At 42.5% G+C, this 27,476-nt stretch overlaps 1 protein-coding gene across 2 annotated transcripts in view; it reads right to left on the minus strand.

Moving 5' to 3' along the window:
- Positions 1-247: 247 nt before the first annotated feature.
- Positions 248-27,476, minus strand: part of WDR91 (WD repeat domain 91) — a 40,151-nt gene continuing 12,922 nt past the window's right edge. For both annotated transcript variants that reach the window (XM_081282844.1, XM_081282843.1), the window contains 9 exons: positions 20,525-20,683; positions 18,837-19,027; positions 18,181-18,331; positions 16,350-16,444; positions 16,008-16,176; positions 6,996-7,104; positions 6,242-6,354; positions 4,655-4,852; positions 248-2,363 (listed from right to left, as the gene is read on the minus strand). In XM_081282844.1, coding sequence (XP_081138970.1) covers positions 2,199-2,363; positions 4,655-4,852; positions 6,242-6,354; positions 6,996-7,104; positions 16,008-16,176; positions 16,350-16,444; positions 18,181-18,331; positions 18,837-19,027; positions 20,525-20,683 — 1,350 coding nt within the window. In that variant the 3' untranslated portion in view covers positions 248-2,198. The remainder of the gene's footprint in view (positions 2,364-4,654; positions 4,853-6,241; positions 6,355-6,995; positions 7,105-16,007; positions 16,177-16,349; positions 16,445-18,180; positions 18,332-18,836; positions 19,028-20,524; positions 20,684-27,476) is intronic.

The raw sequence follows: 27,476 nt of genomic DNA on the forward strand, positions 1-27,476 counted from the left end.
GTCATCACAAATCTACAGGGCTGGAGTAGAATCGCATCATTTCCTTTTGTGAATAAAGGAACAGAAAATACTTGCTCAGTAGAACTACCCCTGTACATTTCACTCCTTAAAACCTCTCCACAGTCAGCTGGAAAATAGGCCTGTGTGTCTGCATAGTCTTAGTGTAGGGAGAGGCCCTGGATGGGCAACGAACCCAGCTATGAGATCTATAAGCACTGGCAACACCTGAAGCACATGGGGTTTGTTGGGTTTTTTTTTATTTTTAAATTGACAGATAAAATTGTATTTTTGTGTGTGAGCTAACATGTAATGTTAATTAACTGGATTTAGTCAGTCCACATTGTATACACACTGTACTCCCAAACATCACACTGAGCTTCCTGGGCATTTGAATATCACGTGGGGGCTGGGTTTTGGCCTGAGGCTTGGGGTAGAGGCACAGGCAGATACCTGAGGAGAGGGCAGAAGGAAACCAGATGGGGAAATACACCTGCAGGGCCCTCAGTGCAGGTAAGGGGTTCATGACTTGAGGCCTGGCCTGCCTCCATGATTTTCTTTTTCTACCCTCATGGAAGATAACAGTAGGGAACCTTGGGTCCTTGGGTGGAAATACGCAGGTGTTTTGAAGGAGAGATTAGTGTGCATTTCCAATAATCTTTGAGGATGAGCACTCTTCCTGGAGGTGGGTTGGGACGGGAGCACTAGGGGTTTAAACTGTTGTGTTGCTGTATTCCTTAAACCATTTCAGCAAGCTGTGGGGACCATATTGAGAGGAGAGAAAGGGTCATAAGGCAGGAACTTTGAGATGAGAAGAAAAACTGGACCATGAACTCTCAGATGAAACTCAAGACCATTTAGACTGTCCCCCAGAATCCTGGGGTGAGATAGATTACTCAGATGTTTCAGTGCCAATGTGAAGACATGGCAGTGGAGAAGTCTTTACTTTCTTCATTTTAGAGATGGAAATAGGAGAAACTGGGTAGCTACTTACCATGAAGTCTCTGGTGTTTTCTTGTAACCAAGCCACATGCATCTCTCTCTCTACCTGTCCCTCAGTCCCAGCAGAAGACAGCCATTCCAGCCCTACTCCAGAACTGGGCGGGAGCCCAAAGAAGCTATAAAATGACTATATTGAGTTGCTGGTGGCAGCAATTCCCCGTACATAGGTGACAAGGTCACCCTGAAAAGCATGGGAGCCCTCCAGGACCAGGCCCACCATTCTATGTTGGCTCCTGCACTTGCCCAGCCTCAGCTGCCACTGTGGGAGAATCTTCCTCTTCAAGGTGCCCAGCTGGGGAGTAGCAGGCAGGCCTCAGGCGGGGGCATGGTCACCATTAGTCCAGGCTCAGCTCAGACTTAAGTGGTCAGGCCTGAAACCCAGGGGTCCTTCTAGCCATATGGTCAGGGAGCTACCCTCTCACCACTTGCCAGCAGAGAGTAAAAGTGGCTGGCACTGTTCAACTTCAAGGGCATCAAGTTGGAAGAATGAGAGAAGCCACCAAATGAAGTGCTAGGAACAGCAGCTTCCAGATAAAACTGGGCCACCAGCAGCAGAAGCCTGTGTACCTGCTCTTGTCCAGACGGGCTTCTGTAACAAAAGCCACCACCTCTCAGGGAAGACAGAACACTCTGGCCTGAACTTGAGCCCAGGCAAAACAGAAGAGCATGCTGTGGGCCCATGTCCCACTCCCATAAAGCCCAGGTGAACTGATGGCCAGCGAGGAAAGTAAGAAAGACCTGGTGTGGGGAAACAAAGGCAGGGAGCCCACGGCTGACTATCATCAGGGCAAAGTGACACACACATCCTAAAAAGAGACACCAGGTGACTGCAAGAGCATTCTCTTTTTTTTAAAAAAAAAAAAAAAGAAGAAGAAAAATAAGCAGAGATATATATATATATATAAAATACTGTCAATCTCTCCTGGGCCAACACAGCCCCCATCACTGTTTCTCCTTCCTGAGCTTTCCTCCTGCAGTCGGAGGATCCTTCTCAGCCCATGACTTTGTTCTGTGGGAAGAACATGCCACCCGCTCCTTAAGGCTCCTGTTCTAGTCACTGCAGCTGGACAGTCCCAAGCCCCCTGGACAGTCTTTGCCTGAAGATCTGCTGCACTGGCAGGGACCTGGAAGGGGTGTGTCCTGTTCTCCCCCAACACTAGGACAATACTGTTTCTGTGGTGTCACTTGAGGCAGGTCCTTCAGAGCTTATGGGCCAGGAGGGTGGTCAGCTTGATCTTGCCATCCATGGAGGCAGTGAGGCAGGTCCCACAGTCCATGGCAGTGCTCCAGTCCACAGTGACCACAGGGGCCCGGTGGCCACCCAGGCTCAAGCAGCTCTCCAGAACCTTCTCATCACCACCCAGCTATAAGAGAACAGGAGAGGAGAATGAACCATCAGCATACATCACTCATAAACACATCCATTTTATCCACTTTTGGAGGCCAAACTGCCTCAAGTCTGGGGCAGCCACCCAAACCCAAGGATGTGGGGAGAGCCACATAGCCACCTGTCCAGAAAGTGAACCGGGGAATGCCTTAGTTTCCTGACTACAGTTGGTCCACTCTATGTGGAAAACAAGTCCCTGCCAAGTTCCTTAAAAATGCCACTTTCTCTGTCTCCTTGACCATGCTGTGGGCCAGTACCTCTGCACCTGCCCGGTGTTGCCTCACAGCATCGTCCGTCACTCGCTGACATCTGCTCGTGCCTCTGCTCATGTGTTTAAGGTTCGTTTCCCATTGCAGGGACACAAGCTATAGGAGGGCAGGGTCTAGTTCTTTCCTGCAGTGTGGCCAGCCTACAGCACCCAGAATGGCCCTGGCACAGGAAGGCCTTGGATTAACGTGTAAACGAGGTCCTCTACCCCACCAGCACCACTATCCAGCAATTAGGCAGATGGGTGAAGGGTCAGCTACTAACAGAACAGGAAACGGAAGTGAGTGAAAGTACTCTACATGGCTAAACAGAACAGGAGGTGTGAAGTGTTTGGCCTTCATGGAGAAACATTTGTAAAAGTGTCAATTAAATTGCTTATAGACTGTAAACTGGGACAGTTTTACAGTAGATTCTTTAAGCAATTGGAAGCCAGCATCAGTATATTAAAAATTTCACAGGAAAATCTTTCAACTAATTAATTATAGAGTGAATGTGACTGCAAATCACATAAGTTGATCTGGGCAAATGAAAAGGCTGTGTGATCAAAAATAAAATACACACACACACACACACACACACACACACACACAGATCTCCACGCAGAGCAAAGTCCAGTCCACTGAAAACCAACCAGAGCAAACCTTTGGAGAACGAAATTAGGCTTGGAAACTGGAAGCTTTTTACCAGTATTTCCACTGAGAAATGCACAATTATGAGAAATTGTGTAGCTAATTTGTAGGGACAGCAAGAAACAGCAGAACAACCATCCTCTGTAGAAAAGAGGAGCCTTGCTGACTGTGCACATGTCAGGTCAGTCTAGAAGTCTCCTGATTTCCCACCCTAGGACCTCCTCTGTTCCACATGTAGCATCCCTTACCTTGCCATGAACTCCTCGCTCACTTCTGCTATGTGGGGCCCAAGGCCCACCTTCCTCTCTACCCAACTGCTCCTCCTCCTTCCAGGGCCTCCAACTTACAGCCTGCCACTTCCCGAGTCTTCACCAGTCCCCACCCAGCTTCTTCCTCTTGGAACTGTTCAACACCACATCATCTTCCTTCACCCATGATGTTTCTTTCTAATTTGAGTGTGACCCAAGAGAACAGAGATCATATTTTATATCTCCCTGGTACACTCCATAGTCCCGAGTCCATGGCCTGCAACACAGCTGCTGTCCTATCTGTGGCAACAAGAACACTGAGAATATTTTACCTCATATAACTTCTTAGGCCTACAGACCAAATGTCATTGTCAGGGGGTTAAAGAATTAATACTGAGGCTAAGAACTGAATTCACTAGGTACCTGACGAGGCCAAACACAAATCCTCATCAGTAGGTCTAATGAATAATACTAGTAAAAAGGAAGGTACTTGTAATTTCATACACTTATACAAAGAAAACACATGAAACAGAACAGCTCTGACTTGAGAATTAAAACAAATGTATAAGCTGAAGAATACATACAACACGAAAAACTTGCATTGTCAACAACTTACATTGTTGTTATATATATGGTGTGTGTGTGTGTGTGTGTGTGTGTGTGTGTACCCCTCAAATTTGTCTCAAATATGGACTGTGAAGTACTTCACTCATGGCCCGGCCATGGCCTGCCTATTTAGAGTAACTACAGTAAACCACTCAGCTTGTTTTCTGTGGGGGGGCATGCTTCCCTCTCCCACACTCCCCAACTCTTCTTACTACTCCTCAGTGTTTTCCATAATAGGTTATTATTCCCAAGGAATGGGGTAAGGAGAAGGTCAGATGCTTGTCAAGGGCAGGACAACAGGTGCCTTATATTCTGTCCCAATCCCACCTTCTTTACCAGCACTAAGGTCCAGGCCCAGCACCAATCTAGCCTGCAGCTAGAAGACTTCAGGTGCTGCCTTGTGTCCAGGACTTTTTCACTGCCATACAAGGTGGGACAGAGGGCCATGCTCAGCTTGGCCAGGTCCAGACCGCCAAGAAGCAGCTCCCTTGCCCACCAGGACTCCACCACCCAGTTACCTTGTAGATGACTCCCCCTGTGGCAGAGCATGTCAACATATAATTGCCCTCTGAGTCAAAAGCGAAGAGTCGGCCTCTGGGTACTTGAACCTGCTTGTAGCCGCTGTAACCAGACAGTACAAAGGGGCCGGTGGCATCCGAGGGGAGGCTGTACTCAGACACTTTCAAGCCACTCTTGTGGATGTTCCATTGGATGAACTGCAGATAAAATGCACAACCAGAGTGCTCTTCAGTGGGGTGCCGGTCAGGCCCTATCCTGGATGGAAGCCCAGGGCCTGCCCAGAGCAAAGGCTGTTGGGGCAAACTGCCTCCTTCCACCAACAGTTCTGACAGCTTTAGCAAGCCCTTTCAAGTTACAGAGGCAGAACAGGGGTGGGGGTCCACAGACCTCCTCAAAGTCCCACCTCTTATCAACCCACATTGTTTTAAAGGATGAAAATCTAGAAAAACCAGCAACCTCATTTCAAAGTCTAACTCTTCTCTTTGCTTTGGCCTGAGCCCAGGAGAGGAAAAGGGATAGCAAGTGGCTTTGCATGGATTTCTGGTCTCTCAAGCAGGTCAATGACTACTGTCATTATTATTATTAGAATTAGAACCTGACTAGATTTTTCTGACTTAGGATTAAAAGCCCAGAGGACAAATTCCAAATATATTTTCAGTTTCTCAGTGCACCAATTGGACACTGCATGGTATCGTTACAAAGCTAGCTTTGTTTACTGTGGTGCATATAATTCCCCAACCCATTTTATGAACAGGCTACTTGACTGTGACCACTTCTTTTTGGAAATCCTACCCAGATACATAGGAAGTTAAGCTTTATCTTAAAAATCCCTTCCTAGAGTTTTCAAATGAAGAACTGAAGCTGGGGCACAGTAGTGCACATCTCTATACCTATTTACTTGGGAGGTTGAAGTGGGAAGATCACTTGAGCCCAGAAGTTTGAGGTCAGCCTGGGCAACACAGCAAGACCCTGTCTCAAAAATAAAAAGAACTGACCTTATAGTTACTGTTTTCAATGACAGCACAGGTCATTAGCATGAAATCCCAAAGACACAGGAAGGCAGAGCACAGCCAAGTCTCTCTCCCACCTCTGCCTACCCCGGCTCTCTTTCTACCATTGTTACTGTTCCCACTTCCAATCATGCCCTTCCACAAGGGGAATCTACATGGGGCACTTCCTTATAGTTTTTTGGGGGGAGGGGTGGCTTCTTTTTAACTTCTTTGGACTCTGCTCAGGCCTGCTTGCCTCTGGGAAGCTGTCCCTAGGCCCTCAGCAAGCTCCATGCATCCACGGCTGGTCATAAGGCCACCAATTACCAAGCTCACCAAAACATATCTTGGCTCCAAATATAGATCTGTCGGGGTGAGATGAGTCACTCTGCCATGAGGAGGATGGCTGTGGTACTCCCTTTTCCACCGCACTCATTAAACCCCACAAAGAGCCCGGGAGATAGATTACTATTTATCCCTATTTTACAGATGACAAAACTGAGGCAAAAAGAGGTCATGGCAATAGCAGAAAGAGTTCTGGATCCACTGCCAGCCTGTCATGGTGTCCCAGCACTTGCCGATCCTGAGGGCACCTACCTTGCCATCCTCGCCGATGCTGTACACAGCATTCTCATCACAGCTGAACTCCACGGAGCAGACCTCCCCGCAGTGGGCCTGCCAGCTCATGGCACACTCGTGCTGCTGCATGTCTGAGGCCATCAGATGCCATTAAAACTCTGTACCTTGGAAGGCACCCTCCCACAGCAGGGGATCCTCTTGCCTTTACTCAGGGGGCACAGCTGTTCTGGGGGCCATGGGGCTCCCAAACCCCACAGGGTAACCCCTCCACGTGAAGCCGGGCTACCTCTGAGCTGCAGAAGTAGCTTCTTTCGCTAGGTTAAAGTGAGGTTCAGGAATCCTAGCGGGAGCAGCATGGGGAGAGGAGGAGCCGGACACAGGCATCCTTCCTATTGAGGCCTCTATAATGTCCCCCAGGGCGCCCAGAGATCCACCTCAGATAAGATTGCCTTGTCCCATCCCAGACCCTGGGGATGTCTCCCTGGGAACGGAGGGGAATGAGCCACCTACAGCTGAACAGGAAAGTGTTACTCTTGTGTCCTGTATCCTAAAGAGGCAACAATAAGTCAGATCAAACAGCTCAAAACCAAACTACCATTGAGCTGCACCCCCCATGCCTACTGATATTAACCAAGTGGACTGTGCTGAGTGTTTTAAAAACTCTGACCAAGGTTAAGCTTTCTTGATTTGAAATCAGGGTTTTGCAACAGCCTCTATTGCAGCTAGGTCTCACAAAGTGGGGACCAGGATTGCCATGAGCACACTTGCATACCAAACAGCCGGATGACACCGTCAGCTGCTCCTGTGACCAGCAGGTTCCCATTGTGATTGAAGGCTGTACAGTTGACAGCAATGGGTTCTGGGTCCAGAGAGAACTGAAGCTGTTAAAGCCAAACAAAATCACAATTAGTAGACTATTCCAACTCAGATATAAGCATAGGAACCCAATGGATCCTCTGCCAGTTCCTCCCTTCAAATACCTTTCTCTGGAAAAATTCCTAAGCATTTTCCCAAGTGCTGGGCTGTGACCTCCTATGCTATACTGTATTGAGAGGCAAAGTCCACTGAGCCCATAAAGATCTGTTTTCCATACATGCTGGCTCACTTATAAAATGAGTCATCTATATCTTAGTAATATACACATCATTCAAGTACATTCTAGCTAGGTCTAATTGCAAGATCACAATGCCTGCAGGGAAGAACACCTCATCGATTGACTTTCATTACTGGCAGCTCTAAGCAACAGAGGACCCACCATGCAAAGGTTATGCAGCTTCTCCATTCCCTGAAACATCTCCCCATGGCAACACTTAGAAATACAGGAGCTAACAAAACTACCTTATAGAACTCAGATTATATATAGAACTGGTGATTAATGAAGATTATCATTCCAAACATGGAACCCAGGAGCCCTAAATTACCCTCCTGAGACTAAAAATGCAAGACAGAATGCTATATGGTGTTATTTATACACACATGCACAGTGCTGAGCTGGCAAATAAAGAAATCCTCTGATGCCAATAATGAGGGGAAAGCCAGACTCCTAAGGATGAGGGAAGTCTGAAACTGACCTTCACTATGGGGCATTAATCAAATATACATGACCCTAGTTCTCATTCTGATTGCCAAGAAGCACTCAGAAGCCCCCAATGTCAAGACCTGTTCAAGGTCAGGTAGGAAGAAATCTCTGTACACAGCTGGGACTCCAAAGAGCTATATTCTCAGTGCAAGAATAAACTAGAAAAAAACTTACTTTGCAAAACAGGATAAGGAAACTTACCCTCTCTGCAAATCATAACCACAAACTTGCCCTGATAGGGATTTATAATCCAAATCCATAAATCCCTAAATAGTCCAAGAAAACCCTAGCAGAGAATTTGTTTTTAAATTGTCAGGAGTTGGTAGTGCCCCCAGGAAGTGAATGCACCTCCCCACAAGTCTCAAAATATTCTCAAGGATAAAGGTCCCAGAAACATAAGCCCACATTGGAACATCACAAGACACAGGAAAATAAGGCAAAAGGGGCAAACACCCATAGAAATAGCAGAGAAGAATGAGATCTACAAAGACTTCAGATATGGGAATTACCAGAGGTACAATGAAACACTAGGATGTTCAACAAAATAAAAGAAGGAATTAAAACAAAGGGCAAAAATAGGAGACTCTAAGCCTGACAAAGCAGGTTTTAAAAATGAAGTTATGTTTCTAAAAATGAGAAACAGAGAAACTGAAATTAACATCCTAGTAGATTGGTTAATTAATAGATTAGGCACCACGGACTAGAGAATTAGCAAACTGACAAAGCTGAGAAACTCTCATCATGAATGCAGCAAAGTAAAGCCAAAGAGAAGTGTTAATGCATACCTGACTGGAGTTCCAGAAGGGAAGGAATAAGCAGAGATCTACCTCTAAGACTGAAAAAACAATGACTAAGAATTTTCCAGAGTTAATAAAACACAAATCCTTGGATTCAGAAACCTAAAAAATCCTAAGCAGGAGCTTAAGGAAAGAAGAAGAAAAAAAAAAAAAACTTCAAATTTAAAAATCCACACCCAGATACCAGGTAAGATCTTAAAAGCAGCCCATGAGAGAAGACAGCCCACAAAGGAAAGCCCATTCCACTGACAACAAGCTTCGGTTTGGGCAAAGGAAGTGAGAAGATAAGACTAAGCCACAGAGTTAGGAGAATCAGTTTTCAACTTACAATATAAAGTTTGAGAAAAAATGATTATGATTCCATTCATATAAAGTTAGAAAACATGCAACACAAAACTATATTGTTTATGAATGTATATTTGTGTAATAGACTAATTTTTTAAATATAAGGAAATAGCAATCCAAAATTCAAGACAGGTTCTCCCTGGAAGAGGAGGAGGAGGTGGAGACTGGAAAAAGGCAAAGAATAATACTAATGTTCTACTTTTGAATTAGGTGCTCATTTTACTGCATTTCTTCTCATTAGATCATCTATCTATGATTCAATATTCTTTTATATGTAGTCTATATTTAATTTAAAAATCTGAAAATCACAAGTGAATATAAGATTAAAAATCATGCTAACAGGAGGATGGTAAGTTCACGGTTAGCCTCAACAACTTGGGAAGACCCTGTCTCAAAATAAAAAATAAAAGGACTGGGAGTCTAGTTGTGTGTTACAAACCTCACCTAGTACACGTGATCCCTGAGTTCAGTCCCTAGCACTACAAAAAAATAAAGAGAGAGAGAGAACACATTACTTCTAAGTACTGAAACCACTAATTTTAATAAGAAACACCATGCTTTCTAAGCAAGTGTGTTCAACATCGTTTCTCTCTCTAGGGCCCCAGTGACAGTGCAGGTATCTATTAACAGACAGCCAGAGACCTGTCCACCACAGGTCTATTAACAGAGAGCCAGAGACCTGTGGAGGACAGGTCTCTGGCTCCAGGAAGGCAGGCCAGTGCCCAGGAGCTGGCTGTCAGCTGTCACTTCTTAGGGGCGTGCACCTGTCCTCACTGCTGCCAGCTGCTGTTGTAATTCTCACACAGTTCTCCCAGGAAGTCAGATGAAATAGAAGTACTCTCCTAAAATATAAGACACAAGGCTCCCTAGTAGGTTCTGGGTGACTTCTGTGTCTGTGGCTCAATTCTGATGACTTTAGTCACTAACAATCCATCCAAACAGAGTAACTTCATTTTCAAAACTTTTTTTTTTCAGTTCTATTAGTGCTCCTTTATTTTTTTTCTTTTCTTTTTTTTTTATTGGTTGTTCACAACATTACAAAGCTCTTGACATATCATATTTCATACATTAGATTGAAGTGGGTTATGAACCCCCAATTTTACCCCAAATGCAGATTGCAGAATCACGTCGGTTACACATCCACAATTTTACATAATGCCTTATTAGTAATTGTTGTATTCTGCTACCTTTCCTATCCGCTACTATCCCCCTCCCCTCCCCTCCCATCTTCTCTGTCTACCCCATCTACTATAATTCATTTCTCTCCTTGTTTATTTCCCCATTCCCCTCACAACCTCTTATATGTAATTTTGTATAGCAATGAGGGTCTCCCTTCATTTCCATGCAATTTCCCTTTTCTCTCCCTTTCCCTCCCATCTCATGTCTCTGTTTAATGTTAATCTTTTCTTCCTACTCTTCCTCCCTGCTCTGTTCATAGTTGCTCTCATTATATCAAAGAAGACATTTGGTATTTGTTTTTTAGGGGTTGGCTAGCTTCACTAAGCATAATCTGCTCTAGTGCCATCCATTTCCCTGCAAATTCTATGATTTTATCATTTTTTTTATTGCTGCATAGTACTCCATTGTGTATAGATGCCACATTTTTTTTATCCATTCATCTATTGAAGGGCATCTGGGTTGGTTCCACAGTCTAGCTATTATGAATTGTGCTGGCATGAACATTGATGTGGCAGTATCCCTGTAGCATGCTCTTTTAAGGTCTTCAGGGAATAGTCCGAGAAGGGCAATAGCAGGGTCAAATGGTGGTTCCATTCCCAGCTTTCCCAGGAATCTCCAAACTGCTTTCCAAATTGGCCACACCAATTTGCAGTCCCACCAGCAATGTACAAGTGTACCCTTTTCTCCACATCCTCGCCAGCACTTGTTGTTGTTTGACTTCATAGTGGCTGCCAATCTTACTGGAGTGAGATGGTATCTTAGGGTGGTTTTGATTTGCATTTCTCTGACTGCTAGAGATGGTGAGCATTTTTTCATGTACTTGTTGATTGATTGTATATCCTCCTCTGAGAAGTGTCTGTTCAGGTCCTTGGCCCATTTGTTGATTGGGTTATTTGTTATCTTATTGTCTAATTTTTTGTGTTCTTTGTATACTCTGGATATTAGGGCTCTATCTGAAGTGTGAGGAGTAAAAATTTGTTCCCAGGATGTAGGCTCCCTATTTACCTCTCTTATTGTTTCTCTTGCTGAGAAAAAAACTTTTTAGTTTAAGTAAGTCCCATTTGTTGATTCTTCTTATTAACTCTTGTGCTATGGGTGTCCTATTAAGGAATTTGGAGCCCGACCCCACAATATGTAGATCGGAGCCAACTTTTTCTTCTATCAGACGCAGAGTCTCTGATTTGATATCTAGCTCCTTCATCCATTTTGAGTTAACTTTTGTGCATGGCGAGAGAAAGGGATTCAGTTTCATTTTGTTGCATATGGATTTCCAGTTTTCCCAACACCATTTGTTGAAGATGCTATCCTTCCTCCATTGCATGCTTTTAGCCCCTTTATCAAATATAAGATAGTTGTAACTTTGTGGATTAGTCTCTGTGTCCTCTATTCTATACCATTGGTCCACCCGCCTGTTTTGGTACCAGTACCATGCTGTTTTTGTCACTATTGCTCTGTAATATAGTTTGAAATCTGATATTGCTATACCGCCTGATTCACACTTCCTGCTTAGAATTGCTTTTGCTATTCTGGGTCTTTTATTTTTCCATATGAATTTCATGATTGCTTTATCTATTTCTACAAGAAATGCCGTTGGGATTTTGATTGGCATTGCATTAAACCTATAGAGAACTTTTGGTAATATCGCCATTTTGATGATGTTAGTTCTGCCTATCCATGAACAAGGTATATTTTTCCATCTTCTAAGATCTTCTTCTACTTCTCTCTTTAGGGTTCTGTAGTTTTTATTGTATAAATCTTTCACCTCTTTTGTTAGGTTGATTCCCAAGTATTTTATTTTTTTTTGAGGATATTGTGAATGGAGTGTTTTTCCTCATTTCCGTTTCAGAAGTTTTGTCGCTGATATACAGAAATGCCTTTGATTTATGCGTGTTGATTTTATATCCTGCCACTTTGCTGAATTCATTTATTAGTTCTAGTAGTTTCTTTGTAGACCCTTTTGGGTCTTCTAGGTATAGAATCATGTCATCTGCAAATAGTGATAATTTAAGTTCTTCTTTTCCAATTTTTATGCCTTTAATTTCTTTCATCTGTCTAATTGCTCTCGCCAGTGTTTCGAGAACTATATTGAATAGAAGTGGTGATAGAGGGCATCCCTGTCTTGTTCCAGATTTTACACGGAATGCCTTTAACTTTTGTCCATTCAGAATGATGCTAGCCTGAGGCTTAGCATAGATAGCTTTTACAATGTCGAGGTAAGTTCCTGTTATCCCTAGTTTTTCTAATGTTTTGAACACAAAGGGATGCTGTACTTTGTCAAATGCTTTCTCTGCGTCTATCGAGATGATCATATGGTTCTTATCTTTAAGTCTATTGATGTGGTGAATAACATTTATTGATTCCCGTATATTGAACCATCCTTGCATCCCACGGATGAATCCTACTTGATCATGGTGCACAATTTTTTTTATGTGTTTTTGTATTCGATTCGCCAGAATTTTATTGAGGATTTTTGCATCTAGGTTCATTAGAGATATTGGTCCGTAGTTTTCTTTCTTTGAGGTGTCTTTGTCTGGTTTCGGAATCAGGGTGATGTTGGCCTCATAGAATGAATTTGGAAGAGCTCCCTCTTTTTCTATTTCCTGAAATAACTTGAAAAGTATTGGTATTAATTCTTCTTTAAAGGTTTTGTAAAACTCCGCTGTATACCCATCCGGTCCTGGGCTTTTCTTGGTTGGTAGTCTTTTGATGGCTTCTTCAATTTCATCCATTGATATTGGTCTGTTCAAACTGTGTGTATCCTCCTGACTCAGTCTGGGCAAATCATATGACTTAAGAAATTTATCGATGTCTTCACTATCTTCTATTTTATTGGAATATAGGTTTTCAAAATAATTTCTAATTGTCTTCTGTATTTCTGTAGCATCTGTTGTGATATTGCCTTTTTCATCCCGTATGTTAGTAATTTGAGTTCTCTCTCTTCTTCTCTTCGTTAGCATGGCTAAAGGTCTGTCGATCTTATTTATTTTTTCGAAGAACCAACTTTTAGTTTTGTTAATTTTTTCAATAGTTTCTTTTGTTTCAATTTCATTGATTTCCGCTCTGATTTTAATTATTTCTTGCCTTCTGCTACATTTGCTGTTGTATTGCTCTTCCTTTTCTAGGGCTTTGAGATGAAGTGTGAGCTCATTTATTTGTTGGTTTTTTCTTTTTTTGAGGAATGACCACCAGGCGATGAATTTTCCTCTTAAAACTGCTTTCATTGTGTCCCATAGATTCCGATATGTTGTGTCTGTATTTTCATTTATCTCTAAGAATTTTTTGATTTCTTCCTTTATGTCTTCTGTAACCCATTGATCATTCAGTAACATATTGTTCATTTTCCATGTGATGTAGGATTTTTCCTTCCTTCTTTTATCATTGATTTCCAGTTTCATTCCATTATGATCAGATAAAATGCATGGTATTATCTCCACCCCTTTATATTTACTGAGGGTTGCCCTATGGCATAATATATGGTCTATTTTTGAGAAGGATCCATGTGCTGCTGAGAAAAAAGTATATCCATTTGATGATGGTTGATATATTCTATATATGTCAGTTAAGTCTAGGTTATTGATTGTGATATTGAGTTCTATAGTTTCTTTATTCAACTTTTGTTTGGAGGATCTGTCCAATGGTGAGAGAGGTGTGTTGAAGTCACCCATAATTATTGTGTTGTGGTCTATTTGATTCTTGAACTTGAGAATTTGTTTTATGAATGTCGCAGCACCATTATTTGGTGCATAAATATTGATAATTGTTATGTCTTGTTGGTGAATGGTTCCTTTTAACAGTATATAATGTCCTTCTTTATCCCTTTTGATTAACTTAGTCTTGAAGTCGATTTTATTCGATATGAGGATGGCCACCCCTGCTTGCTTACGAGGACCGTGTGCGTGGTATATTTTTTCCCATCCTTTCACCTTCAGCCTGTGTATGTCTTTTCCAATCAGATGTGTCTCCTGGAGGCAGCATATTGTTGGATTTGTTTTTTTTAATCCATGATACCAGCCTATGTCGCTTTATTGGAGAGTTTAAGCCATTAACATTCAGTGTTACTATTGATATATGGTTTGTACTTCCATCCATGTTTGATTATTTATCCTTTTTTTAAAAAATTTAGTTTGTTTCTCCATGATTATCTTTCCCCTCGCCCTCTGTCTTTACTGAGGCACTTCCCACTGATGGTTTTGGTTATTGATTTTCATTTCTTCCTCATGTACTATTTTGCTCAAAATGCTTTGCAATGCTGGTTTTCTGGCTGCAAATTCTTTTAACATTTGTTTATAATGAAAGATTTTTATTTCGTTGTCATACCTGAAGCTTAATTTTGCTGGATACAGAATTCTTGGTTGGCATCCATTGTCTTTCAGTGTTTGAAATACATTGTTCCATGACCTTCTTGCTTTCAGCGTCTGTGATGAAAAATCCGTTGTTAACCTTATTGGTTTACCCCTGAATGTAATGTGTCTCCTTTCTTTTGTAGCTTTTAATATTTTCTCTTTGTTCTGTATATTGGATATCTTCATAACAATGTGTCTTGGCGTTGGTCTACTGTGATTTTGTGTGCTCGGTGTCCTGTATGCATCTTCAATTTGTATATCTGTTTCCTTTTTTATTTCTGGAAAGTTTTCTGTAATTATTTCATTCAGCAGGTTACTCATTCCCTTGGTTTGAATCTCTGTACCTTCTTCTATCCCGATGACTCGTAAGTTTGGTTTTTTTATGTTATCCCATAACTCTTGGATGTTTTTCTCGTGATTTTTTACCAGCCTTTCTGAGTTGGCTAGACTCTTTTCAAGATGATATATTTTGTCTTCATTATCTGACGTTCTGGCTTCTACTTGCTCCACTCTGTTAGTGATACTCTCAATTGAGTTTTTAATTTGGTTTATCGTTTCCTTCATTTCTAGAATTATTGTTTGATTATTTTTTATAATCTCTATCTCCTGATAAAGATGCTTAACTTCTTCTTTTATCTGTTTATGTAATTCATTCTCAATGTGTTCTTTCGCTGCTTGAATTTGCTGTCTTGTATCCTCTTTAAGGTTCCATTCCATCTGTCTAAGGTGTTCTTTGAGTTCTTTATATGACCATTTTTCTGATGACTCTAGGTCCTCCTGAATATTTAGGCTGTCCTGCATTGTTTGTACTCCTTTTCTTCCTTGCTTTTTGAAGCTGCTCATGTTACTTCTTGTTCTGTTTGATTGCTGAGTAACTGTTTACTCCTGTAGCCGCAGGTTTCAATGAAGTTATCTCCTCTGCCGCAGTCTGATGACATCAGTTCTCTGCCATGGTGGTGTCTCTTGCAAATGGCGACAGTTCGTTTCCCTTTGCCGGGCGACCAATGAAACGGGTGGGTCCTTACTGTCTCTCCCAAGCCCCGTTTCAAACCTGTGGCCACTACCTATGAAGGCTCGGTAGGCATTTACCTCCGTAGGATCAGAAGGGCTGACCAGTTGTTTCAGCCGGATGGATTAGTGCTGAGTCACAGCTGTTTGTCTGCGGGAAACAGGCGAACGGGAGCTTGAATTCAGCCAATCTGGGCTCAGTGTGTGTTCTGAGAGGCCCAGACTGTTCGCCCCAGATCCACGTCAGCTCAGCATTGCCTAGTGATCCTGAGCAAACAGATTTAGGTTGTTTACGACTCCCTATGCCCGCACACCTGAAGAGGTCAGAAACTTGATCTCTCCGCGCCCGCCGCCATGTTGGAATCTAATTTTCAAAACTTAAAGCTTAGAAATTTTTTCACAAATCAAAAATCTGAGGAGACCAAAGCAAAGAGAGGGGAAGAGCCTCACCAGCACCACAGGGGAACAACAGGCAGGGTGCCTCCATGTGGTGTGCGCACCCATGGGGGACTGGCCCCACAGCAGGTCCGTACCTGCTGCTTCATGCTCTTCGTGTCCCACAGTAGCAGCTTGCCAGGAACCTGGTTCATGCCCTTGCTGCCAATGTCTGGTGCCGAGGAGTCCACCTGGGAAGTGAGACTCGGAGCTGCAGCCGAACAGATGAAAGAGGCCCCATTGGGGCTGCACGCGAGAGACAGGATTCTGTAATACATGTGGGTGAGGGTCAGACAATCGCCTGCCTAAGGGGAGGACAAGCCTCAGCTCTGGATCCTGTTCCAGGAGATGGCACATTGGGCTCAGGAAAGACCTGGCCCTACAGAGAACCTGCAGCGAGCTGAGACCTTGACAAGTGAGGAGGAAGGGGCCTGGCTCACCTGGGCATATCATCATTAATGTTGATTTCACAGAGATTCTTCTTGGCTTCTGTGTCATAGAGACGCACTGTTCCTACACCACTGCCCAACAAGAGCTGGAATGAGAAGGGGTGGGCATTGAAGGACAGTATGTGAGTCAGGGAAGACCGCCAGAGGGGGCCCATTCCTGTGAGGTGCTGGACTGGGCAGGCTGCAGGGCGAGCCCCTTGTCCTCTTATCCAGGCAGTCAGGGGAAATCTGCCTACACTGGATCATGCTTCAAAATTAAAAATTAAATTAAGATGACAAAGCCAACCTCAGACAGAAGCAAAACCACAAAAGTTATCTGCTATGGTTTGAATCTGGCCTGAAAGTGTCCTTCAAGGCTCACGTGTTGGGAGTTTGGTCTGGTTGGGGCAACTGAGGTTGGAGGCACTCTTAAGAGGTGGGGCCTAGGGTAAGGTGATGAGGTCATTAGGGCACTGCTCTCAGAAGGGATTAACTCACAAAATGATCCCTGAACCAGCACTGGCTTTCTGCCTTGCCATGTATTTTCTTCCTCTAGCACACACTCCTACCATTATGCCATCTGCCATGTTGTGTGGCAACTAACCCTGACTAGAGGAAATGCAGGCACCTTTACAAAGGATCCAGCCTTGGGGGAAGGGGGATTGCTATAGCACCAAAAAAAAAAAAAAAAAAAAAAAAAAAAAAAAAAAAAAAAACAGAATAATGCAGCATCTGTGGAATGGGAAAGATGTGTCTCCTAAGATTCACCTGGAAAAGTTCTGTCTGGTTACATATGACCCCCTGATTTTCTTTTACTCTGGTTGTAATCCCAGCTGTTCCAATCCCTTCTTCTCACTCCCAGCCTACGTGCCACCTCTCTCTATACTGGTCCTAGTCAGTCATGGGGCCTGGGTGACTTTCCTTTTGCCTTTTCAGGGGCAGCTCTGATTCAGGATCTGTAGCAGCCTCCAGAAAAACGTAACAGGCTATCCTTGCCTCTAGGAACTTGTAACTTATTTGGTGAAAATCTCGAAAGCCCCAGAAACAGCCAAAGTCTGAGGCTATCCCAAGGAATACTAGCTAGATTGTGACCTCAACATTCACTTGGCAAACATTTTAATGGTAAACATTTAAATGGTATTTTAAATGGTAAATATTTTCCTAAAAACACCAATAGAAAGCAAATTATAATTAAAGAGACTTGGGGGCTAAAATGAAGAGTAATTTGTTCCTAGGAGCTCTGAGACCCTAGGCCCATGAGAATAATTCCTTCAGATGTCAAAAATCACACAAACTCAGCATGGGCCTCTGACCCCTGCATAGTATGATCCCTGAGAAATGGAATGAAAGAAAAAACAATAAATCAATTTGCCCCATCTCATATATATTAATGTACAGAAAGAAAAAGCTACTATTCCTGGGGCCCTTCTGTGGATGACACAGTAAAGAACACCATCCCCTCACCAGCATAAACTGCTGCCCTGGGGGCCTAGTCAGGAGGGTTCTCAGCAGCAGGAGGGAGCACACTGAGAGTGGGGTTAAAAACAAGGACAGGTGGAAGAGGACAGAAAGCTGGGTCATCTCTTGGGACAGACTGGTATACACAGGAGGAAGCCTTCCACCACCTCCAGGTCCCCTCATTTCAATTCTTAACCCAGTAATTTCTCTGCCATAGCCAACAGAAGCCTGTCAGGCCAGTTGTGGATGTGAGGTCTCTGCTTGCCCAGGGATGGAGAGAAGGAAAGGATCTGGCTTGGCTACCTCAACTCAGTCTTGTCAAGAGCCCTGGGTAATCCTTCAACTTGGACTGCAGAGCAGACGCTGTTAGCCAAGTGTCACTCACCAGCCTGTCCCGTTTGGTGGCCCATTCTAGAGAGAGCAGCGGTGACTTGGAAATGGAAGATGCTTTGGTCTGCATGATGGGGTTGAAGGACCACACTTTGATGACCCCGTCTACATCTAAGCTGGCAACCCTCCTCCCCGAGCAATCCACTCTGAGCAAGAGAGAAAGGGCGATGTTAGCATCCTAGCCTCATTCTCTTCAAGGGCCCCAGAATACGTCAGGGCTGTCAAAACAAGAAGCCCCTCTTTACTCTGAAACTTACATTCCTTGAGAGTATTTCTTTTCTTGAAAAGTCATGTTTTTTTAACCATATTTAAATAAAAATGTATAAATGGTAAATATTTCCCTAAAAACGCCAATATAAAGCAAATTATAATTGAAGAGACTTGGGGGCTAAAATGAAGAATAATTTGTTCCTAAAACTCAGAGAAACATTATTAGGAAGGGTGGATAGACTGACTATTACAATGGAGGCTCTAAGAAGATTCCCAGAAGGCAGTGGTCCAGCCCTTCTCTGAGCCTGCAGGAGAACATGGTCCTTCAGGGGCCACCTGCCATCCCACCATCCACCCGACCCTCCTGTCGCCACACCTTCACATGTACTGCCTGAAAATCCAGGCTTCACAGAGTTTCCTGGTGGGCCCAGTCCCCATTACCTGCAGTGCATGATGGAAGAGTGATGCTCCCCATACTCCTCTTGCCCCAGCACAATGAAGGGCTGCTCCGGGCGGCCTCCTCCCTCAGGGCCTGCTGTAGACACCCGTGTCAGTGGCTCCACTGGTTCCATGTGGAGATCTGGGCAGGGCTCAGCCTCAGGGGCACTGGCTTCCAGTTTCTTCTCTGCACACTGTGGTTAGCAAGTGGGGATTCATCAAATGGGAAGCAGTCTCCCACACTCAGGAGCACAATAGGGGACGCAGTGGTCACACAGTCCCAAAGAAAGTTCTGAGCTGTGAGGGTAGAGCTCAGCTTGCCCCAGAAAAATGGGGCTCCCATCCCCTAGACAGCCCGTTTCTCAGGACTTTACTCACCTCATACCCTCTGCTGAGGGAGAGGGGCCCTGAGCCCTTCTCTCCCTGTCACAGCTGACAAGACTTGGGACACAGGCCAGGCCAAGGATAATGAACATTGTTTCATGAGAGCCCACTGTGTGCTAGGCACTATGATGTGTGGTTTTCAGATTTCTATCATTTAACCTCCCTAAAACCATGTTGTTCACTCCATTGACAGCTCTGGAAACTGACCAAGGTCATAGGCTGGCAAAGGGTAGAAGTAGATCCAGGCCCACTGGCCCGGCCCTCACAGTGCATCCCACACCAACTATCCTCTTCTTTTGGGAAGTGGATACTGGGCGACTGAGAAAATGAGGCAACTATAAGGCATGAAGATAGAGAGATCCAAAGACAGTGGGGCTCTGTAGCAGCCTGGTATCTGCCTCCTCATGGTACCAAGTGTCAGCCACTATGATTACTACGTGTTCACTAGACACACCCCAGGCGTAAGGCCACTGGCCACTCCCTGGGGGTCCTAATATTCTCCACGTACCCCACAGGGTGACAGGAAGAATTCAATAGCCAAAGAATGTCAAAAAGATCTCAGACCTTATGGAGCTGTGCCTGTGGCCTTCATCCTCAAGAACAGAACAATTTGAGATCTCAGCCTTCAAGGTCTATTGCTACCAAACTAAAACCTCTACTGTGCTGCTCACTGGCAAAAAAAAAAAAAAAAAAAAAAAAAAGCCTCTAAAATGGTCAAGAAAGTCCAAATAGGAGATGCATGCTCATGGACCAGCAAATCCCTTTGACTTTTGCTTTAAGTCTGGAGTATTTGGTAGAAACAGAAGCAGCCAGGAAGAGTAGATCCTGACCCACATCCCCAGAGGTGGGAGCCCCCAAGCCTAGGGGGCTCGGCATGGAAAGGGTCAGAGTCACAGCATCTCACCACATGACTCTCAGCACAACAACCTGGCAGCTGGGCCTCAGGTAGAGCAGGGGAAACAGATCCTGCCAGCAAGCAAGTCAGGGTAACTCAGGGTTAAATGAAGGGGACCAAACCTCAGGGATGCTGATATATAGACCTGCACAGTTAATCTAAGGGAAGGACTAGTAGGCCAGGGTGCCCAGCCAACCACATGCAGAACTCATCTTAAGTAGCACTTCCAGAGCTTGCATTTTCTGGTCCTTTGAAATACTATAAGGGGAAAGCCAGGCAAAATACAAACTCAGACAACCAAAGTGCAAGCAATTAGAACAGCTGGGCAGGACCATGCCTCACACAGCAGAACTCAGAAGAGAGGTAAGGAACCCCCTCCACAGCCACCGTGTGGGCATAGGATGCCCCATACCTGGGAGGAGGTGGTAGAGAAAAGCTCCTTCCTCTCCTTGCCATGGTCCTGCAGGCGCCGCTGCCGTTGCTGTACCCAGCTAGACTCTCCCGAGGCTGGCCCGCCCAGGAGGCTCTTTCCATCCTTGGCCCCTGGCACCAGGTCCTTTCCCTTGCAGGCCTAGAGGATGAGAAGCTAGCTTTGAAAGGTCTCTTTGGCAGCCCAGGCAGTGACAACCAGGAGGGAAGCAAGAATAGGGGACAGCCTCTCTGCCCACCAGCTCTGGGGAAAGGCCCTCCCTGGCAAGCTGGGACAGGTAGTTAGAGTGGCACTGGCTAGGCCAGGGGGGCCTGCAGCCTGGGACTCCTCCTTTCCCTCTTCACTCCCTGTTAAGGGTGGGACCCACAGGTGCCAAGCCCCATTACCCAAGTCCAGTAATTCCTCCCCATATTTACTGATGCTGAGGGCAGAGTATTGACTGAGGAATTCTAAAACATGTCTCTAAAAGCTCTATCATGTTGACAGAATCCAAAAGATGGTTATGGGAACTCCATAGTTAGCTGCATATAGTACTAAGAAGGAAGATCTGTTTCTTGAGTTGATGGCAGTTTCCAGAAGAGTTGGTAGGCAAGTGAGGACATTGCAAAAGTCAGGGAAAATTATAAAGCACGTTTGACAGACCTGTCAACCTGACCAAGAGATCTTTAAGCTGGATTTTTGAGAAAAGGAAAAAGAACCCATAAAATGAGCTAACTAGATTCTGTGAATCTAGTATGAGGTAAACAAAGAAAAGTATGAGAGCAAAAGGAATCACAGAGTGGAGGTTCAGTGGGAAACTAAGCCTCATGAACTAAACTAGGTAACTTGCTAAAACTTAGTCTCAGGGACCTAGATGTTCACTGTACAAAAAGGCAGCCATCCTCAACTCTAATGGATCTCGGAATCACCTGGGAAGCCTGTGGTGTGCTGACTTTTTTGCAGACTTTTATGCAAACCTCGCTGAAATAAACAATCTTTTTTCGTTTGTTGAGCATCTTTATAGGTTTATAGGTCCATTATTTTAAGTTAACTGAGGTAAAGAAACTGTTTTAAGTTTATAAGCTAATAGTTTATCTAGCAATACAAATTCTTTGTTTACCTCAAAACATAAAATACTAATCCTATGGTAAACAACAGGTTTTTTAATACACAGATACATGAAAAAGAAAAGCATGCAAAAATTTCATGCCAACATCAAATATTAAACAAGATTTTGTTTTCCATTTTATAATCTCTGAGTTCCATGACAAAGAAAAAAAGGTCTCATGCTTTTCAACATTTGGTAGCTTAATGAACTAGACTTGCAGTCTGTAAATAAAGCACTTTGTTATCAATACACATTCTCTCAAGGACTTTTTATTTTCACACTTTTGCTTTGGCTTAATGGCAGCAGGGAGAGAAGAAGATATTTACACAAAGGACTTTATCAATACCTCAGAAGGATTTTACATTTTCTCTTACAATTTTAAACAAAAAGAATGATTTCTAAAATTAAGAAAACACAGTCTATAATTTAGAAATGTCCTAGTAAAATTTTAATCTCTTCTTTAACAGTTAGAAAGTTTACTGGCAGCTGATTTCATGGGAGAATATCAGACATAGGTCACCTCAATGCATTTCCAACTCAGAGATGATGGGAACAGGCATATACAAGTGAAACAAACCAGGGATCATGGGGACTGGGGCCCCCTGGGGTGTCCAGATGGACAGTGTTGATTCTTAAAGAGATGCTGGCTTGTTCCCCAATGAAGGTCCAGCTGACAGAGCCACTACTTTATCATATGGATTCACATTCTAGTCTGCAATCTATTTTCCCCCCTCCCCATGAAGTGAATAATTTCTAAGGAAAACTCAGTTTACCAGTAGTCATGAAAAACTTCAACAGATCATCTTCCATAAGGAAAAAAATGAAAAAGTTGTAAAACTCATCAAAAGCTATTATACCAAAAAAGTACCAGGCCCAACTGGTTTCTCAGGTGAATTCTATCAAACCCACAGGAACCATATAGTCCCAATACTACAAAAATCATTTCAGTGTACAGAGAAAAAAAAACCCTCAAATTCAAATTCTTTTATATGAAGTATAATCTTTTTCTGTACCTGATAAAGATAGCAGATAAGAAATCATAGATATCAATATGAGTACTAATGCAAAACTTCTATATAAAACATTACCGAATAGTCTAGGATGTGTATGTGTGTGTATATGTGTGTTACCCCTTGTTTCCTTCATCCTTAAGTCAGCACCATACTTAACGGCAAACATGTGAAGGAGGCCTGCTAGGGAACAAGGCAGGATGACCCATCTCCACTTCTGTTAAACTCTTTACTGGTAGTATTAACACAATTGTGTAAGAGAAGCAACAAAAAGACTGAAGAATTGGAAAAGTAGAAAAACTTTCTCTTTCTTGAAGATGGCAAGCCAGTATACCTGAAAAAATTATTGAAAATAAATGCTAAAACTAACTTAAAATAACAAGATAGCAAAATGTAAAAACAAAATGCAGAATCAGTAGCCTTCGTATACACAAATGATAACCAGGAGGAGAATATAATGTAACAGAATCCTAGTTAATATAGCAACAACAAATATAAAATATCTAAGGATAAACTTGACAAAAGTATATGAAAGCTACATAAAGAAAATTGTAAAACATCCCTAAAAAACATGAAAGTAGTATGGAATAAAGGAAAGCCATCCCTTCTTTTTTTTTTTTAAATACCCTTATTTTATTCACTTATTTTTATGTGGTGCTGAGGATCGAACCCAGTGTCTCATACATGCTAGGTAAGCACTCTACCACTGAGCTACAACCTCAGCCACGAAAGCCATCCCTTCTTGCACAGGATATCTCAAATCATCAAATTGCCAGATCCCTCTAATTCATAAATTTCAAAGAACAGCTAGAAAAACATCAAAAACAAAGAGCACTGAGAGGAAGCTAGACCTTTCAGGTACTTTAACATACAGCAAAGCCTCTAGAATTAAAACAGCATGGTAGTGGAACATGAATGGATAGAAAAATCAACAGAGCAGGAAGTCCAGACACATCCAATTACACATGGTATTTTACTGTACAGTGGATTTTCAAATTACTGGAGCAAAGAAAATTTTGAATCAGGGGCTGGGGTTGTGGCTCAGTGGTAGAGTAGAGTGCTTGCCTAGCATGTGTGAGGCACTGGGTTCGAGTCTCAGAATCGCATATAAATAAATAAAATAAAGGTCCATTGACAACTAAAAAAATATTTTTAAAAAAATGAAATTTTTGAACCAAGGGTATTGGAACAATTAGCAAGTCATTTTTTTTAAAAAAGGAGAAATTAGACCCATTATTCATATTATACACAAGAATAAACTCCAAACAAATCAGATATATAATTTATAAAAATGCAACAGTACCATTACTAAAGGAAACCATGGGTGTATTCCTCTGGTTATAGGGAAAAGCTAATTATGACTTAAAATCCAAGTGCAGTAAAAATAGGAAACTGATAAATTTCACTGAATTAAAAAAAAATAAACTTTTGGTGTACCAAAAATATCTCAAGCAAAGTCAAAAGATAAAGGACATATTGAGAGACAATATTTGCAACAAATGTCACAAATAAAAGCCTAATATCCTCCTTCACAAATGAAATTTTTCAAACTTGAGGAAAATACCAAGATTTATATAGAGAAATGGGAAAAGACATGAATGAATTTATAAGAAATACACAATGGACTTTAAACATATGAAAAGATGCTCTACTTCACTCAGAAAAGAACTACAAATAAACTACACTGAAATACCATTTCTTACCCATCATATTAGCAAAAGTTCCAGAGCTGCACAAGAGATTCTGTTGGAGAGGCTGTGTGTGGGGAACCAGGAATTCTCATACACTCCTGATGGAAATGTGAAATGGTAAAATAGATGGCTGGGTGGTGGTGGGGGTTGAGAGTGTCTTTATTCTTGCAACTGTCCTTTTACCTTGAAAGTATATAATAATAAAAAGCTTCAAAAGTAAGAAAGAAGAAAGAAAAGGTAAAGTAGCATGCAATGTAATTACCTTTAAACAAATCCATAACACTTACTGAGAACTTCTGCATGGATAAAGAGCTGGAGAGAGGAAAAGATGTTGGTAGAGCTATATACACACTAGATGATACCAGCACACCAAGAGGCTCAGCCCTACTGTGAGGCTGCACTAGCCCTACTGTGAGCTACTCCCAGTGACCTTGCCTTACATGTTTGTAGCCATAGCACCCAGTACCCTGCCTGGAGGACTGGGCCCTCATTACTGTCTGACTACACATGAGTAGAGACAGTGATGGACAAGTGAAGTTATAGTATCAATATGTACTACACTGACAATCCTGGCATCTCCCACACTTATTCTATTACAGGCTGAGTATCCCTTATTCAAAATGCTTGGGACCAGCAATGTTTCAGATTTTGGAATATTTGCACATACATAGCAAGATATCACAGGGATAGGATCTAAGTCTAAACATGAAATTTGTTTATACTTCATATATACCCTATACACATAGGCTGAAGATAATTTTGTATATTTTTAATAATTTTGCACATGAAGCAAAAGTTTCACAATGTAGAATTTGCCACTTGGAATCCTGTAGGTGCTCAAAAAGTTTCAGACTTTGGAGCATTTCAGATTTTTGGATTAGAGATGCTCAACTTATATAAATACAATATCTGGTGAATTATTTTATCAACAATTTCATCCAATAGAAAGTAAAGGAAGAGATATAGAGATCTACCACACTGGCTTTGCTTTTTATTTACATGAAAAGCTGGATGGCTATGCTCATATGACAAAAAAATCTTAAGAAAAAGTACCCTATTAGGATGTATAAAGAAAAGGGAACTGTGGCACAAACACATTCTTCAACTTTTAGGAACTTAGAACATCCAGAAAAAGGAAGAAATTTTAAAGGGAATTAGTGCATGAGTGAGGATGACAGATTCTGAAGTATAAATTTTATGCCATATTATACCCCAAGAATAAAGAAAGGAAACATTTAAAGGAATGTGTGGCAAGTTCAAACCATGAAGAGTAATGCTAACCTACCAGAAAGTTCTAGAAAAGCTAAAGCAAAAACTGAGCAGACGCCCTGACACTGACAAACTAATCAGTGATAAGGACTCTGATGTCAAAAGAACAAGGAAAGAAGTGGTCCACTATCTAAGAAAATGGCACAGTGCTATCAGATCATCCAAAGAATGCAGAAACACTTCTGTGGCTTCTTCCTCCTGTCTTCTCCCATGGTGAACTTCCTATTAAATATTTTCATGATAGTTCCTACTGAGATAAAAAGAAAAGACATGTATTGGCCTGTTTTTAAACTTTAAGTCATTCATGAAGAGAGCAAAAATTGTAAACCCGTGCTGATCAAACACAGCACATTTCCATTCCAAATGTTAGAACTGTGTCAATAGCAACTGTATTTGGGTTCCAGGAGAACAGGGGCCAATGCAAGGTTAAGTGTCTGGTCCTAAGGAGACGGAATGAGCAGGGGGCCTGCTCAATCTGGGAGCACTTCCAAGGCCACGGTCTGGAGGCAGCAGGCAGGCTGCTGCCATCATGTAACTGCTTCTACTGATGATGTTCTGAAACCCTCATAAAAATAGTCACTGAAAATGCAGACACCAAGCAAACATATTATGGTCCAGGAGATGCTATGTTTACCACATTCACTGCCTGGCACATGATTTCCAGGCAGTAGAACACTGTGGACTACATGGGTATCCTGCCTTGGACCAAAAGTAGAAAATGCTACGGAGGGAAACAAGCACCTTGGCACCCCTTATACCTAATAAATAGAACCCTTTCCTTTTTCAGTGCTTGATGTTGAGTGCTCAATTAAGCTAGTCCATATTGATGGTACTGAGAGCCTTCAAATTCTCTAGCATAATTAAATGTACATCTGACATGAAGAAATTCAAAGGTAATGTTCCCCTGAAAGTTAAGATGACAAAGAAGTTGCCCAGTGCTGTCAAGCTGGGGTTGGACAGCTTATATTTTATAAAACAAAAATACAAACAGGTATTAACAAAATGATTTGCATTCAAGAAGAAACAAAAGAACCATGGACCCAAGAACATGACCTCTCAGAACCTGCTTAAAGAGAGGGGAGCTTCTCCTTAAACTGTACCTAAGTCACCAAAGAAAGGTGAGCAACAAGGAAAGATAATAATATATTAAAAGCTGATAAAGGGCTGGGGGTATGGCTCAGTGGTAAAGCCCTTGCCTTGCATGCTTGGGGCACTGGGTTTGATCCTCATCACCACATAAATAAATAAAATAAAGGCACTGTGTCCATCTACAACTAAAAATTTAAAAAAGAAAAAAGAAAACGCTGTTGAAGTCAGGTGTGGTGGCACACATCTGTAATCTCAGCAGCTCAGGAATCTGAGACAGGAGGATTATGAATTCAAAGCCAGCCTCAGCAACTTAGAGAGGCACTAAGCAACTCAGAGAGAAAGGGTAGGGATGTGGTTCAGTGGTTATGCATCCCTGGTTCAATTCCCAATACCAGAAAAAAAAAAAAAAAAAAAAGCTGATGAATGCAGCTGTCCACAAAACACTTTAATAAGTAGGTTAAGATAAATTTGTATCTAGCTACAAATATGCACAACTTAAACAAATGTTTACTGTGACATAACCAGTAATTGGAGGTTTTATTTTGTTTTAAAGGCAAACCTCATAAAAATTTTAACTACCGTATTCATATAACTTAATGCCTCCAAGGTTTAGACTGTACCCATCATAAATCTACCTGACTCCTTCAATTTAGGAAAGGTACTGTAACCTGCTTTATCATTTGACTTTCTCCCTCTGGAGATGGCATAGGTTGATACTTGTTCATTTTCAGTGACCTGAATAAATCAAGAGAGAATCAAAAGCCTCACAGATCTTGCCAGGCAGCTAT

The sequence above is a fragment of the Spermophilus citellus genome (genome assembly GCF_964194105.1).
Source record: "Spermophilus citellus genome assembly, chromosome: 3".
Taxonomy (NCBI): Eukaryota; Metazoa; Chordata; class Mammalia; order Rodentia; family Sciuridae; genus Spermophilus; species Spermophilus citellus.